The sequence below is a fragment of the Epinephelus moara genome, chromosome 3 (genome assembly GCF_006386435.1).
Source record: "Epinephelus moara isolate mb chromosome 3, YSFRI_EMoa_1.0, whole genome shotgun sequence".
NCBI lineage: Eukaryota > Metazoa > Chordata > Actinopteri > Perciformes > Serranidae > Epinephelus > Epinephelus moara.
The window spans coordinates 15,672,126-15,685,328 of NC_065508.1; the positions used below are offsets into that span (position 1 = coordinate 15,672,126).

Genomic DNA, 13,203 nt, shown 5'->3' on the forward strand with positions numbered 1-13,203 from the left:
TCCTTCAGCACAAAATTGTCTGACTTGCAGAAGATTATTTTTGTGCAATTTAATTTCAATATGAATTCTGGATTCTCATTTCTCAGGTGTAAAAGTGTTAGGAAATGTTGATAAATCACATTTGAAATGCGACGTGGATGTGAGACGAATATTGATAGAAGGCGTGAAAAAGGTCATAGCGAAAGAGAAAGAAACAAGACTGTGTGTGTGACATGTTCCCGAGAAAAAGGAAGGAGTTTGTGTGAAAATTGTCTCAGTTGGGAGGGAGAGTCCCAGAGCGAGGGCAAGGAGTGTTGATGCACTTGTCTGATACGTTAGCTTCTATTCCAGGAAGTTCCTAACAACATTTTGTTCCATATTATCAGCTAAAATTGGTTCTGGCCAAGAAAAGAAAAACATCTCTGCCTGGAAGTAACAGTACATTTGTATTTTCAATATTTTGCTGATGCTCTAAACCAGTGAGGATGTTGTGGATGCGTTTTCCTGCTTAAGGACGCTGTGATACAGATACACGTCTGGTTGATGAATTCACACCAGCTTTTGAGCTGATCAAACTGTCGACCTTGTACGGTCTCTCCAATCACTGGGCCACCCTGCAGCCCGACACTCTGAGAATCACTCAGTCAGAGAAGCTTGTGTATCCAGCTGTGTCGCCACCTGTGTAACCTTATAGACACCAACAGGTCATGGCATAACTGCCATGTCCTGTGTATCTTGTGTATCTCATTCGTGATCTTCTGAGTGGGATTCATGTTGAACAGGAGGGTTGTTTTAACACTTAATAGTTACGATAAAAACAACAGCATGTTTTCATAATGTACTCTTTAATTTTAACCTTAAAAATGAATTTAGATAATAATTAGAATATAAGGTAGGTGCTGTTTTAGTTCAAATATGATTTTCACGAAGCTCCAGTATTTAAAGAGTCAGTTCACCCCCAAATCAAAAATACATATTTTTCCTTTTACCTTGCGTGCTATTTATCAATCTAGATTGTTTGGGTGTGAGATGCTGAGTGCTGGAGATATCGGGCTTCTCTCCAATATAATGCAACTAGATAGCTCTTGGTTTGTGGTGCTCAAAGGGCCAAAAACAATACACTTCGAAAACCCAAAAGCAATGTCTAATAAGATAATCCACAGACCTTGCTGTGAGCAGTTTCATGTAGGAATTATATTCTCTCTACCAGACTATATCTGCTAACCGTATCACAGGGGAGAAGGACGTGACATCTACTTAGGAGTGAAAGGCCTGTGCCTGTAACAGCGTGAGATGTAAACAATACTGGCATCCTCCTTGGCTGATCTGTAACATTAGGTAGGTCAGTGGTGCTAGGTGAACTAGCAGTAGATGCCCGCAGTGATACGGTCAGCTGGTGTAATTCAGTAGAGAGAAAATAGTTCCTACGTGAAACTGCTCACAACAATGCAGCGCTGCAATGGGTTGTTGGCTGATGGCAGTCTGTACATCTACTGTAGGAACTGTATGTATAAACTTTTTTTTGTAGCTTTTAACGGCGGGTACTGCACGTACCCAAGACAAATTTCCTTCAGGACAGTAAAGTCTATCTTAGTTCTTAGATCTTAACAAGGTCTGTGGTTTATCTTGAGTAACCAGGTCATGATTTCTGGAAAGAGACATTGCTGTTGAGTTTTTTGAAGTGAATTGTGTTTTTGGCACTTTGAGCACCACAAGCTGGGTGCCGTCTACTTCAGTTATATTTGAGAGACGGTAGACTCTACAGCTGATATCATTAACACTCGACAACTCACACCAAAACAAGCTAGATGGATAAATAGCACTACAGGTAAGAGGAAGAATATGTATTTTTGATTTGGGGGTGAACTGTCCCTTTAAAGGGTAATTCTGGTGTATTACAAGTTGGTTCTTAAACAAACCTAGACGTTACCCCAATGTTTGGAAGAAAAAACAAAGCTGATCAATAGGTGTTTGACCCAAAGTGCCCTTTGTAAACACCCATCACAGTTTGCATACGGTTCCACTTTTAAGTACAGCTTTGACCTTCTCTGCTGCTTACCATATTGCATGCGCACAGTTTTTATGTTGCAATGACTGTTTATGACCGACATTACGCTAACTTTCAGGATTACCTCGTATTAACGTGTTTACAAGCTGCTTGATTACCTAAGCACTCTGTTTCGTGCTTCATTGTTGCATCATTACTGTGTTCCCAGATCTCAGAGATTGCTTTTTCATACCTGATAGAAGTGCTGGCAGTGTGAAAACAAGACTAATCCTTTGAATTCAAATTCAATGTGATGATATCCCGAGTCTGCATTTATAACGTATTTATGTTCGACTGGCTTAAAAGGTGAATTGGCTAATCAAAACTGTGGACTGCCTCTATCCATTTTGTAATCCTGTATTCCCAGCCCATACATCACAGCTCTACAGCTCAGTTGAGCTCCAGTCCTGGTGTAAAGGTCAGTAGCTCCAGGCTGTCCGTCTGTCTCCCTGCATCTCTCTCTTTTTCTCTGCTTCTTGAATGCCTAAATAAGAAAGGTTAGTAGACTCAGCTGCTCTTGCTTGAAAGGTCATGTCAGAGAGCAGACAGGAAACATCCGGGATACTCTTATCAGTATTATTTGTCCGGTAGTTTGCTTTGGCAACAGGTACTGTCTGTTTGACTGTGCCTTCCCGTTCTGTGGATATCTCCACTGGCTGCACAGACATTTACTTTTGGCATACGTAATAGTTTGGTCTTTTGAGAAAAATTGGATGCAGTACTTTGTGTGGTGGGAGGCACAAGTCCAAATGATTGTGGGGAAGCTTTGCCGCCAGGCTTGATTGTTAGCCAGTGTATACACTGTGTACTGGAGGGTACTGAGTGGTCCCTTTAATTCTTAAGATTCATCTCATCGAGGGAGACAGCTGTGTGAAGGGTAAAGTGAGAATCTAGACGAAATTATGATTTGCTATTTGTTCAGAGGCAGCTGTAACCCGCATTGCGATAGTCACCATCTTATATGAATCAAGTGTTGCATTGCTCTATATGCCATTTAAGGTGACATATATATTATCCAATTCAAGCTAAATAAAGCAAAGTTAATTTCATTATGTCATTACTTCATAATGTCATGCGCATGAGGGCGTTGTTGACCTGGCTTAGCCTTGGCATGTCAGTCAAAGTGGAGGGCAATTAAACTGACCCCACTCTCCATGAGAGATAAAGCCCCAATTGAGTACAAGAAAGGAGGTAGGATCAAGATAAATTTGAAAGAGTGGGAGAGCACGGGGAGACAGAAAGAATATGAAAATGAGAGACAAAGAAAGTGGAAATGCCACCCTTCAGGGATCAACTAGAGGAGGAAACGTGACACAGAGAGAGAGGAATAGAGAGTAGGGAATTGAGTGGAATGGATGTGAACTGGAAAAGAGAGAGCAGGAAACTGAAAGTAGGAGAAAGCGTGGAGGTGAAGTGAGGGAAGGACCTAAATTTAGACATGGAAATCAGGAGAGAACAGCTGCCTCTTTCCCTCAGGAGATACATTTAAATCAGGTCTGGGTGGCCAGAGGGGAGAATGGAAGAACCTACTCCACTGGCCAATTAGGCACACAGAGCACTGCACTGTTCTAATATAACCATCATTGTGGCCCCTTCGGCCCTTCCAATCCCACCGGACGTGTTTCACCAGACACCGACGCAGGGCTTAGGCAGAGGGATCCCCGTACTGTTGTAACTTTGTATAGGCACTAGTGCCAGAGGAAAAAAGGGAGAGAATGGCAGAAAGAAACTGTAATATATTCTATGATTTTTAACTTCTGTCCTGATAAGTAAAGTTATAGTGCAAACCAAACATGCAGAGGCAGCTTACAGTTTTATGCACTGCAGATCTGGAATAAACTTCCACAGCTCTTCAGGTCTGCTCCAACCCTTTGTTATTTTAAAACGGGGCTTAAAACTTTTCTGTTAGCCACTGCTTTTCCAAAGGTCATTTAAAGATGTCTCATTTTGTACTTCTACAGCTCCTAAATCCTTTAAATCTACCGCATTTCTTTTTTCCTTTTTTCCTCTTTAATGAATTGCTTGTTTTCAGTTTTGATTGTATGTTTATGCTTGTGTGAAGCATTTTGAATTACCATTGTGTCTGAATTGTGGTATAGAAAATTAACTTGCCTTGTCTTACAAATAGATGTATGTTTTGTATCACACTTTAAAGGGACACTTCACCCCCCCCCCCCCAAATGAACATTTGTGTATCAGTTACTCACCTCATGTTACATTGAATTCATGAAGAAAATGTTTTTCTCGCACGCTTCTGGTCAGCAAAGATTTTAAAGACGGAGAAGATTCTTAGGAACTGAAGTAAAAGGGGGGCCACGTTTAACAACAGTAAAACTACATCAAAACATCAGTTTACAAACTAATACAGTCAGATCCAAGTCTATTAATCCACTTGTACGCTCAGTACTTCCTGAATTAACAGCCCTTTTCGAAGAGGAACTAACTTAAAGTGAAACTTATTCTGCTGCCTTCAAAGCCGGACTCCATTGACAAAAACAGTAATTTTACCTTGCTGAACACAGGAGCTGCTGGTCTGCTGCGGCCTTGGTCAGTTAGTTAGTTTGTCATTGTGAGACTTTGGTATTTTAGAGGGTTAGTTCAGATTAACCAAAGTCACACAATAACACAAACAAACTACAAATTGAGGCAGTGGTAGTGCAGCAGCTCCCGTGTTCAGTGAGGTTGAATTACTGGTTTTGTCAATGGAGTCTGGATTTGGAGAAAGCATAGATGTGTATTGCATTCACTTCAGTATCCCATCAGAAATGATTGTTTGTTTGGGAAGCACTGAGCATATGGACAAATGATACTTGGATTATACTGCACGAGTTGTGTGGGCGTTTGTAAACGGATGTTTTAATATAATTTGGCTTTTGTTAAAGCAGCCACCTATGACTTCAATTCATCAAGAATGTTTGCCTTTTTAGGATTCTTCATTTATAGCTGAGGCATGTAAGAAAAAGTTTTCTTCATGAATTTAATGTAACAGAGGTGATTAATTGATACACTAATGGTCATTTGGGGGATGAAGTGTTCATTTAAACTGGGGAGAACTGTAAGAAATATTGATCAAAGATATCTATCAAATAACTTAATTTCTTTTCACATATATACACAGTTTTTGAAGCACAATTCAAACAGTATTTGATGAAAATATGGATAGACAAAACACTTTGGAGGCACCCATGTTCCCCAGGGGCATGTTAAGCATTTTGCTGTAACATTAAATCATCCAAATCTCATGTTGTCTTGTTTGTCAAAAGCAGATCATTTGGAGAACAAACTAGCAGATTATACTTCAGGGATGAGTACAGGGTTGACAATACCACAAGTGAGCATATCCCGAGAGCGTCCCCATCTTCAATTATATATTTTTTTTTTTTGCAGAGACACATCCACTGCAGTGATGAACTAAAATCATACACAGCATCATATTGTGCAGAAACTCACACAAAAAAAATCATTATTGCCACCATTTGGTATGGCAGTTAACCATTAACTTCCCTTTGTGGCTAGCACAAAGGAAATAAAATGTATCACACTGTGCTGTATGTCACCCAACTGCGTGAGTGAGAAAAATGGGGGGAAAGTAAGTGATTTAAAGAGAGGAAGTAATAAAGAGAGCGAGGGCAGGCGCAGGAGAACGGTAAATCGTTGGCAGATCATGCCTCATGCAAAACTTTCATGAATAAAACATATTCCTAGCCTCCCATAGCTCAGATCCATTTTTCCTCCGTTCCCCTGCTCTTCCCACTCTATCTCTCACACGCATGATTAACCTCGGGAGGCCTTAATCAACACTGGAAATGACCCGTGCTCCTTGACTTACCTCTCTCTACCTCTCCTCTCCTCCTTCACCTCACCGTCTCCGCTCTCAACACGTCCTTCACCACAGGGTCTGTCAGTGATGGGGTTTGCCTCACCTGCTAACCCTGCAGACGAGCGCTATTTGAGGGTTTGTTTATCTTACCTGTGCAGTCATTAGCTGAAGCAAGGGGAACGCAAAATTGCCTGCCGAGTGAGATCTAATACATTAACAGCGTTTGAATGGAAAGGAGTCACACGGAATCACACGGAAATGGAATATGAAAACTTCTCATGTCTTATTTCTTTCTTTTCTTATATGTTTTTTTCCAGTTTTATGATCCTTTCCTGGGGGGATGGTGGTTTAAGACGGGAGAGTTAGCTGGGGATGAATAATCTTTCTTACCTAAGCCTTTATTCACACAGTCTTTAAAACCTGTCCTCTGGGGATAGGGACAGGGATAGATTTATGGTTATTATTATTTACTTGCTCACAGCCTCCCTCGCACACATACAACACACACACACATGCACAGCAGTGAGCTGTCCATAGTTCTGAAAACTGGCAGGCAGCTATTGACGAACCAGTTGCAAAGGCGACCTGTCCATGGTGCTGAAAACTAGCTCTCCTCGGACTCGGAGGTCACACAGAATTATATAACTCTGTTTATCTATCTGTTACTCTCATCGGATGCAAGCATTGCACACACACAAGCATCCACACATGCACTCACAAGTCCGCTGAGAACGGTTTTTAATTGGTCTTCCCTGTGTAGCTGAGGTTTCAGGGTCTGTACCGCAGGCTAAATGCCCCCTGTGTGTTCTATGTTAGGGTCCAATTTAGCACACAGTAGTGAGTGGCCATCCTGGCTGAACATTTGCTTTTTAATTAGGGTGTTAAGCTTCTTTTTTTTCAAAGACTCAAACCAGATTTACTCTCTTTGTCCTGTAGCGTGAAGAGCTGATTTGCTCCTCCAGTGACAGAAAAAGAATTTTCTTTATTTTATGCGCATCATTATGAACTAAGTGGATAAAAATCACATTACTTTCTAGTCTAACTTCATAGTTTAAATTTTATATGATCATGTGAAATTTATTAAGCGAATTTAATTAACAAAGCAACCTTACAAATCCAGCAATCAAAAATGCACCATCTGTTTCACTCCGTCTTCCCCCTGTATCTTTATCTCCCACTCCCTCCTGATGCATTCTCATCTCCTCTTACATGTTTTTGTCTCATGTGTCATGTTGCAGGCATCAGTGGTCAGTACCCTCTCGTTCAGAACGTGACGGTGACAGAGGGTGGGACGGCGAACATGACCTGCCGTGTGGAGTATAATGACAACACCTCCCTCCAGTGGTCAAACCCAGCACAGCAGACCCTCTTTTTTGGGGACAAGAAAGGTGAGTTTTCGGTAGATTGACAGACAGCAGGAGCCGCACGACAGATGCAGACTTACAAAGTATTCCCTGTGTTAGGTTTGTGGTGTTTGAGAAATGCACAAAACACACAAAAACAGAATTCTTCTTTTTTTTTCTTTTTCTTTTTCTTTTTTTTTTTTGAGGCTGGAGAGCAACCTGAAAAATCCCCTCCGTGTTCCTGTGTGTTTGTCACTTGAATAAGCTGCTGTCTTTGTTGTGTCATAGCATCTGTCCCACATTTCATGTGTCTGTGTTTTCCTGTCGGTGCTCTGTTTTCACAGCAAGAGCATTCACAGTGCATAGAAAAAGATACACACCTTTCCTCTTGGGATGGATAGTATGTGGCTATTATTATTTTTCACTTAATCCGTCAAACTTACACACACATACACACACACACACACAAACATCTGTTAAGGAGAACGCTTGAGAACAGATATGGCAGCTCTCTTTCTGACTTGTTTTGCAAAGAACAAGCCTGAATGTTTCTGTTTGTTTGTTTGTGTGCAGTCTATTTTACTTCAGTGTCAGATGTTTGATAGTTGGAAAGGAGAAAATGGAAAAACACTGGTGTAATTTGGTTGGATTTGGACATCAGCGGGGGAACAAGGAGCAGGCTACTGTAGATAAGATAAGATATACTTTATTGTCCCCAAGGGGAAATTTTGCTTGGGCAATAGTGCTACACACAGCTGCAATCAACTTAAAACAACACAAGACAGAACAGTGGTATACCAAAGACAAAATAATAAATTATATACAACAGAAATAGAAGAAAGATATCTAAAATATTGCACATCATGGGAGATAAAAGATGTACATACAGAAATGCAACAGTCCCTTCTTGCTTATGAACTACATAATGAAGATTAACCTGTTTCCTTGTGGAGCAGTGATAGCTAGCTACAATAGCTTTTGTGGTTGCAGTGCAAACCTCGGAGCAGGCTGTCTAGAAAGTGGTGGATGAAATGTGTTGTTGTTTTTCTATACTCTTTTCTATCTGAATCAAAAGATGCACTCTCAAAAGTTTCATGTTGTTGAAATCAAGTTAAAACATCAGAAACAACCCACACACTCTCAAAGTCAACCATTCACCCCGCTGTGCAAGTGCCCTTCACTGCAACCCTGTAGTACTTTAAGCTCGCACTGCCTCCAGCACATACAGTGCAGTGTGAAGTAAATTTCAGCTAAAACAACAAACCCAATCACCTGAGCCTTGGATGCTACAGCATTATGGCCTTGTGTATAATTGATGGCGTGAGAGCATTAAATTGCCTCCATATAATTAAATCATTGTGGTACAGCATGAACTGTGTTTGGCAGCAGACTGAACCTTGCATTGCATCAAATCAGCTATTTGGTGGAATATTTTTTCAAGGTACAGAGTGCTCCAGGGTGATGTTTTTCTGTGGGGCAACCTGGAAATTAGCATCACCCTGGTTCCCTTGAGAAAGAGCCTATGGGATTTCTCCATTGGATTTTGGATCATTGCAGGAAAAAAAACTCTGTGGCATATATGTTCATGATACTTACATATTTTGATCAGCAATATAATCTTACCAAGTGAAGACCACGTTTATGATTTTTGGAAGCATGAATGCAATTAGGCAATAACCGAACTACACTATGGTTGCATGCAAGTGGCAGCCTACAAGGCTGAAAAATGAAGCCAGTGAGGAAGTGCCAAAAACTGCACTTGAGACTTGAAAACAGCAGTCCAAAAACCAATAGGTGACATCACAACCAGTCAGTAGCTTGAATCCCTTTGTGTATATGGTCCATTTTTTCCAATATTCTATGGTTGATCAAGTCGCAGTCTTAAAGAAAAGGTGATTTTCTCCATACAGTGAATTTCATCAATAATTGCAATCCAGTCATCCTTTTGAAGGGAGGCTTGCCTGTAGCCACTTCTGTGCGATGACTTCCTTGCTTGTGGCCAAAAGTACTTTTTAAAGGTATTTGTCCTGGGTCACGAGATTGTCCGGGGTTTTGCCCAAGTACAGTATGACAAAAGAACAATCAACTTCCATTCCAAAGATGTTCCTCATTTCTTTGGCAATCTCTTGCCAATTTGGATAAATTAGTGGGCAAAAAATATGAAACTGGTCTGCCATTGATTTACCACACAGCCTCCAGCATTCATCCCACCCCTGACACCCTTGTCGTATAAATTCAATTCTGAAGTCACAAAATTTTTCCAGTAGAACTCCCGCCAGGATCTTGAATTCGTGGTCCTAGCTTGACCGTCCCACATATCATCCCAGTCATCCTCAGATATCTCCAGGCCTGATTCCCTCTCCCATTTACGTTTGACCTGGGCAGTGGAATAATTTTTGGAGTTTTGTAATTCATTATATATTCGTGAATGTTTGTTGTCTTTTGTCTGATATACATCAGTGAATATATTAATCAAATTGGGTTCATTATCCTCTGTTTCATTTCTTAAGTAAAATAGTCCTCGACCAGGAAATATCAAAAAATATCCTTTTTTCCAAGGTTATAAACATTTGAAAGCTGGTCAAAAGTCTGCAAGTCATTACCATTAGCTATAGTGAGTAAGCTGTTACACCATTATGTGCCCATTGCCTAAACTGCACATCTAGACCAGAAGGTATAAACTCTGGATCGTAAGTCACCCATTTCATTTCACCCATTGTCACATGCTTATCAAGGTGAAATCTTCTGCAGGTCTTAAACCATATCCTAAGCACTACCTTGGTCCATTGGTTTGTCCAGATAAGAATCCTGGTGCTGGTAATTACATGAACACATTTTTATGTGACGTGACACATAAAAGCATCAAATTCACGAGTGGGATATTTACTGACATATTTTGTATAATTGAATGAACCTGAAAACCTCTTAAGACTAAAGAGATTTCGGACATCTATCCAAATACCCTTTTCAAGAAACCCATTGACTTTAACACAAGGGAACCGATACTGCAAAAATGCTAACTCATTTCCATGTTTCAGGACTCTTTCCTGCACCACTCTATTGTGATGAGTTAAGCGGGATTTATACTTGTGTGCATTTACACCGTTGTGAGCATTTACACTTGTACGGTGGTGTGTCTGTGTCACTCTGCAGGTACACCTCCAAAACACTAGTTGGCGGCGGAGGTTTCAGTGAAGTGCTGTAAAGTTAATTGATTCAAAACACACATTTAACATGACTTAAAAGTGACAGTTCCAAACACAAGTGCACAAATCGGCTTCACTATAATTCGCAGCATTCACAGACAAAGCATTTGTCCTTTTTTTTTGTTTTGTTTTTTTTTTATATTTTTTGGGGCATTTTTTAGCCTTTATTTGATAGGACAGACAAGTGTGAAAGGGAGAGAGAGAGAGGGGGAGTGACATGCAGCAAAGGGCCACAGGCTGGAGTCGAACCCGGGCCGCTGCGGCAACGGCCTTGTATATGGGGTGCCTGCTCTACCACTAAGCCACCGACGCCCCAGCATTTGTCTTTTGTTGGACACATTTTCCCCACAACTACAAAATGCTGATGTTATTAGCACAAGGCTATGGCATTTTACATTGTATAAATTAGCCTAGCAGCTAGCAGACTTTTCTCTGCTCATATGAAGCCAGGGACAACAGCAACATTTAACAAAGGTAATGTTACAAAATTCGGCTCCATTACAACTCACAAGGTCCACCGACAAAACAACTGTCTTATACTTAACACGTTTTCCAAACAAATACAACATGCTAACGTTATTAGCACAAGCCTATGGCATTTTACATTGTATAAAGAAGCCTAGCGACGAGCGGAGATTTCCTCTGCTCATATGAAGCAAGAATAAATCACGAAGGATAAATCACACACTAGACTTAAAATGCTATTGTTGTGAAGGCTTTATTGTCTTCGCTATTTAATGTTTCTTATATCTGAAATTAAATTAAATAAAAGCTTTAAGATTTATAATAAGTATAAATCCCGCATTACAGACCAAAATGAAGACAACATGATACTGTAGCACACTGAAACATTTTTGGCACAACCACAGTGGAATATTAACCATGAATGTTGAATTTTTATAGAATAGCCACAAAAGTGTATCCTGACAGGCCAACAACACCGACTCTGCTTGAAATAATGTAAAACTAATGAGTGTAGATTTCCCAATTCACTACTGTAAATGTGCCCAATGGCTTTTATTGATGTTTTAGAAAGGAAGCAAATCAAAATTAAATTCACCTGATCAAATGAGTTCACTCAGACTAATAGTGCAAATGTGATTTTAGGTACATTTCACAATATTAACAACACAACATAAGTTACATAAAACTTACTGTAATTTCAATATTGTCTGCATTAAACTATTTTGAAACTGAAGGCAAAAGTAGGAGGAGTAGGAGTTTAACACCCTCATCAACCTTACACTCCACTTCGTGAGAGAAAATGGCCTGAGAATAATATGATGTGCAGAAAAGAAGCTCAGTATTATAAACACTTTATATAGTGGAGACATGTACGCTGCTGCAGAGAAATTTCTTCCATTACACAAATGCAAACTCTTGTTATCTTTGCACACATTCTCAGGCAAAGAAGTGCACACACACACACACACACACACACACACACACAAATTGTGGGTGTGGCACAAAGCCACCAATGTTTTAATGGCTAATAAGTACAAAGGCTTTATTCCTGACCTTTCACACCCTCTTCAGTAAAGTCCCCATAAAGAGGATTCATGGGTGTTATTTTGTTGGTTCATGCCAGCCGAAATTATTGTGCCCTGTGCGTCTCTCGGCTGTATTAGTCGAGTGTAATAGAGTATGAATCACACTCTCTTGTAAGTGTCTGGATTAAGCACATATGGGATTTACACAGTCTTCTTCCATTATCAGTCTGCCCACTGGGCTGCCATGCATTCATGCACTGTATGCATGTGTGTGTGTGTGTGTGTGTGTGTGTGTGTGTGTGTGTGTGTGTGTGTGTGTGTGTGTGTGTGTGTGTGTGTGTGCATGTGCACATGTGTGACTGTGTTTGTATGTATTTTTGGATACAGTGAGTGAATGCATGCAAAACATTTCAATTTTCAACCATTCACATTTTCAGTTACCGGAAAGAGCAGCAGTAAAAAGCTGCATTGAACATCAAATTCAAGAGTTGATGTTCTCTGCAGGTTATTCCATATCACACCAGGGGTCGGTCTTGGGGGTCTATTTCATGGCATTTCCAGAGCAGAGCTCTGAGATTGGAAATGAAAAAGCAGCCAAGGACTCTTATTATTATCAGAAAAGCAAAAGGATACTACTGAGGCCCCAGAATTGCGTTGCTGTTTTGGATCAGTGTGTGTGTATGTGTGTGTGTGTGTGTGTGTATGTGTGTATGTGTGTATATACGTGTGCTTTGGGAGTTGTCTTGCTGAACGTGGCAAATTCAGATGCACATGCTGATGGGAGCACTGAGATGGTGAGTGTTTCCAAAGTGCCACTGGCAGTGTGAGAAAGGAAAGATGTCTCAGCTGCAAACGCCTTTGAGCACAGTAGGTTTCAGATTAATTTTCCGTGCTGCCTGTTGGGAAGAAGAAGATGGGGATTAGGGCAAGCACACAGTTGCTCAAAAAATACAACCTCGACTCGGCAACTTTTTGCATATTTTGCTGTGTTACTATTTGTTGAAACATATCTGTTATGCCAACACACAAGAAATTATTTTTATAAAGTTCAACATCTACCTTCTCTAAGGTTATTGGTTGACTCTGCATACATAAACCTAATGCAAGTTCTTAAAGAGCCCCTCCACACCTTAAATGTCTGACCATGGCCATACTAGCTTGTATCTGTGCAAAATTTGTCACTAGAGAGGTGTTTCACATTCCTCTATTGAAGGAGGCCATGTTTGGGAACTTCTGTAAAATTTTAACATACCCCAGGCAAACTAGATTAGGTATGTTACTAACAGGAATGCTGATTGCTCTCTAATACAGGAAACAC

The 13,203-nt window shown here is 40.5% G+C and overlaps 1 protein-coding gene across 3 annotated transcripts in view; it reads left to right on the forward strand.

Moving 5' to 3' along the window:
* The window catches only part of cadm2a (cell adhesion molecule 2a), a 292,905-nt gene that overhangs the window by 201,011 nt on the left and 78,691 nt on the right, over nt 1-13,203 (forward strand). For all 3 annotated transcript variants that reach the window (XM_050039311.1, XM_050039328.1, XM_050039319.1), the window contains one exon: nt 7,085-7,234. In XM_050039311.1, coding sequence (XP_049895268.1) covers nt 7,085-7,234 — 150 coding nt within the window. The remainder of the gene's footprint in view (nt 1-7,084; nt 7,235-13,203) is intronic.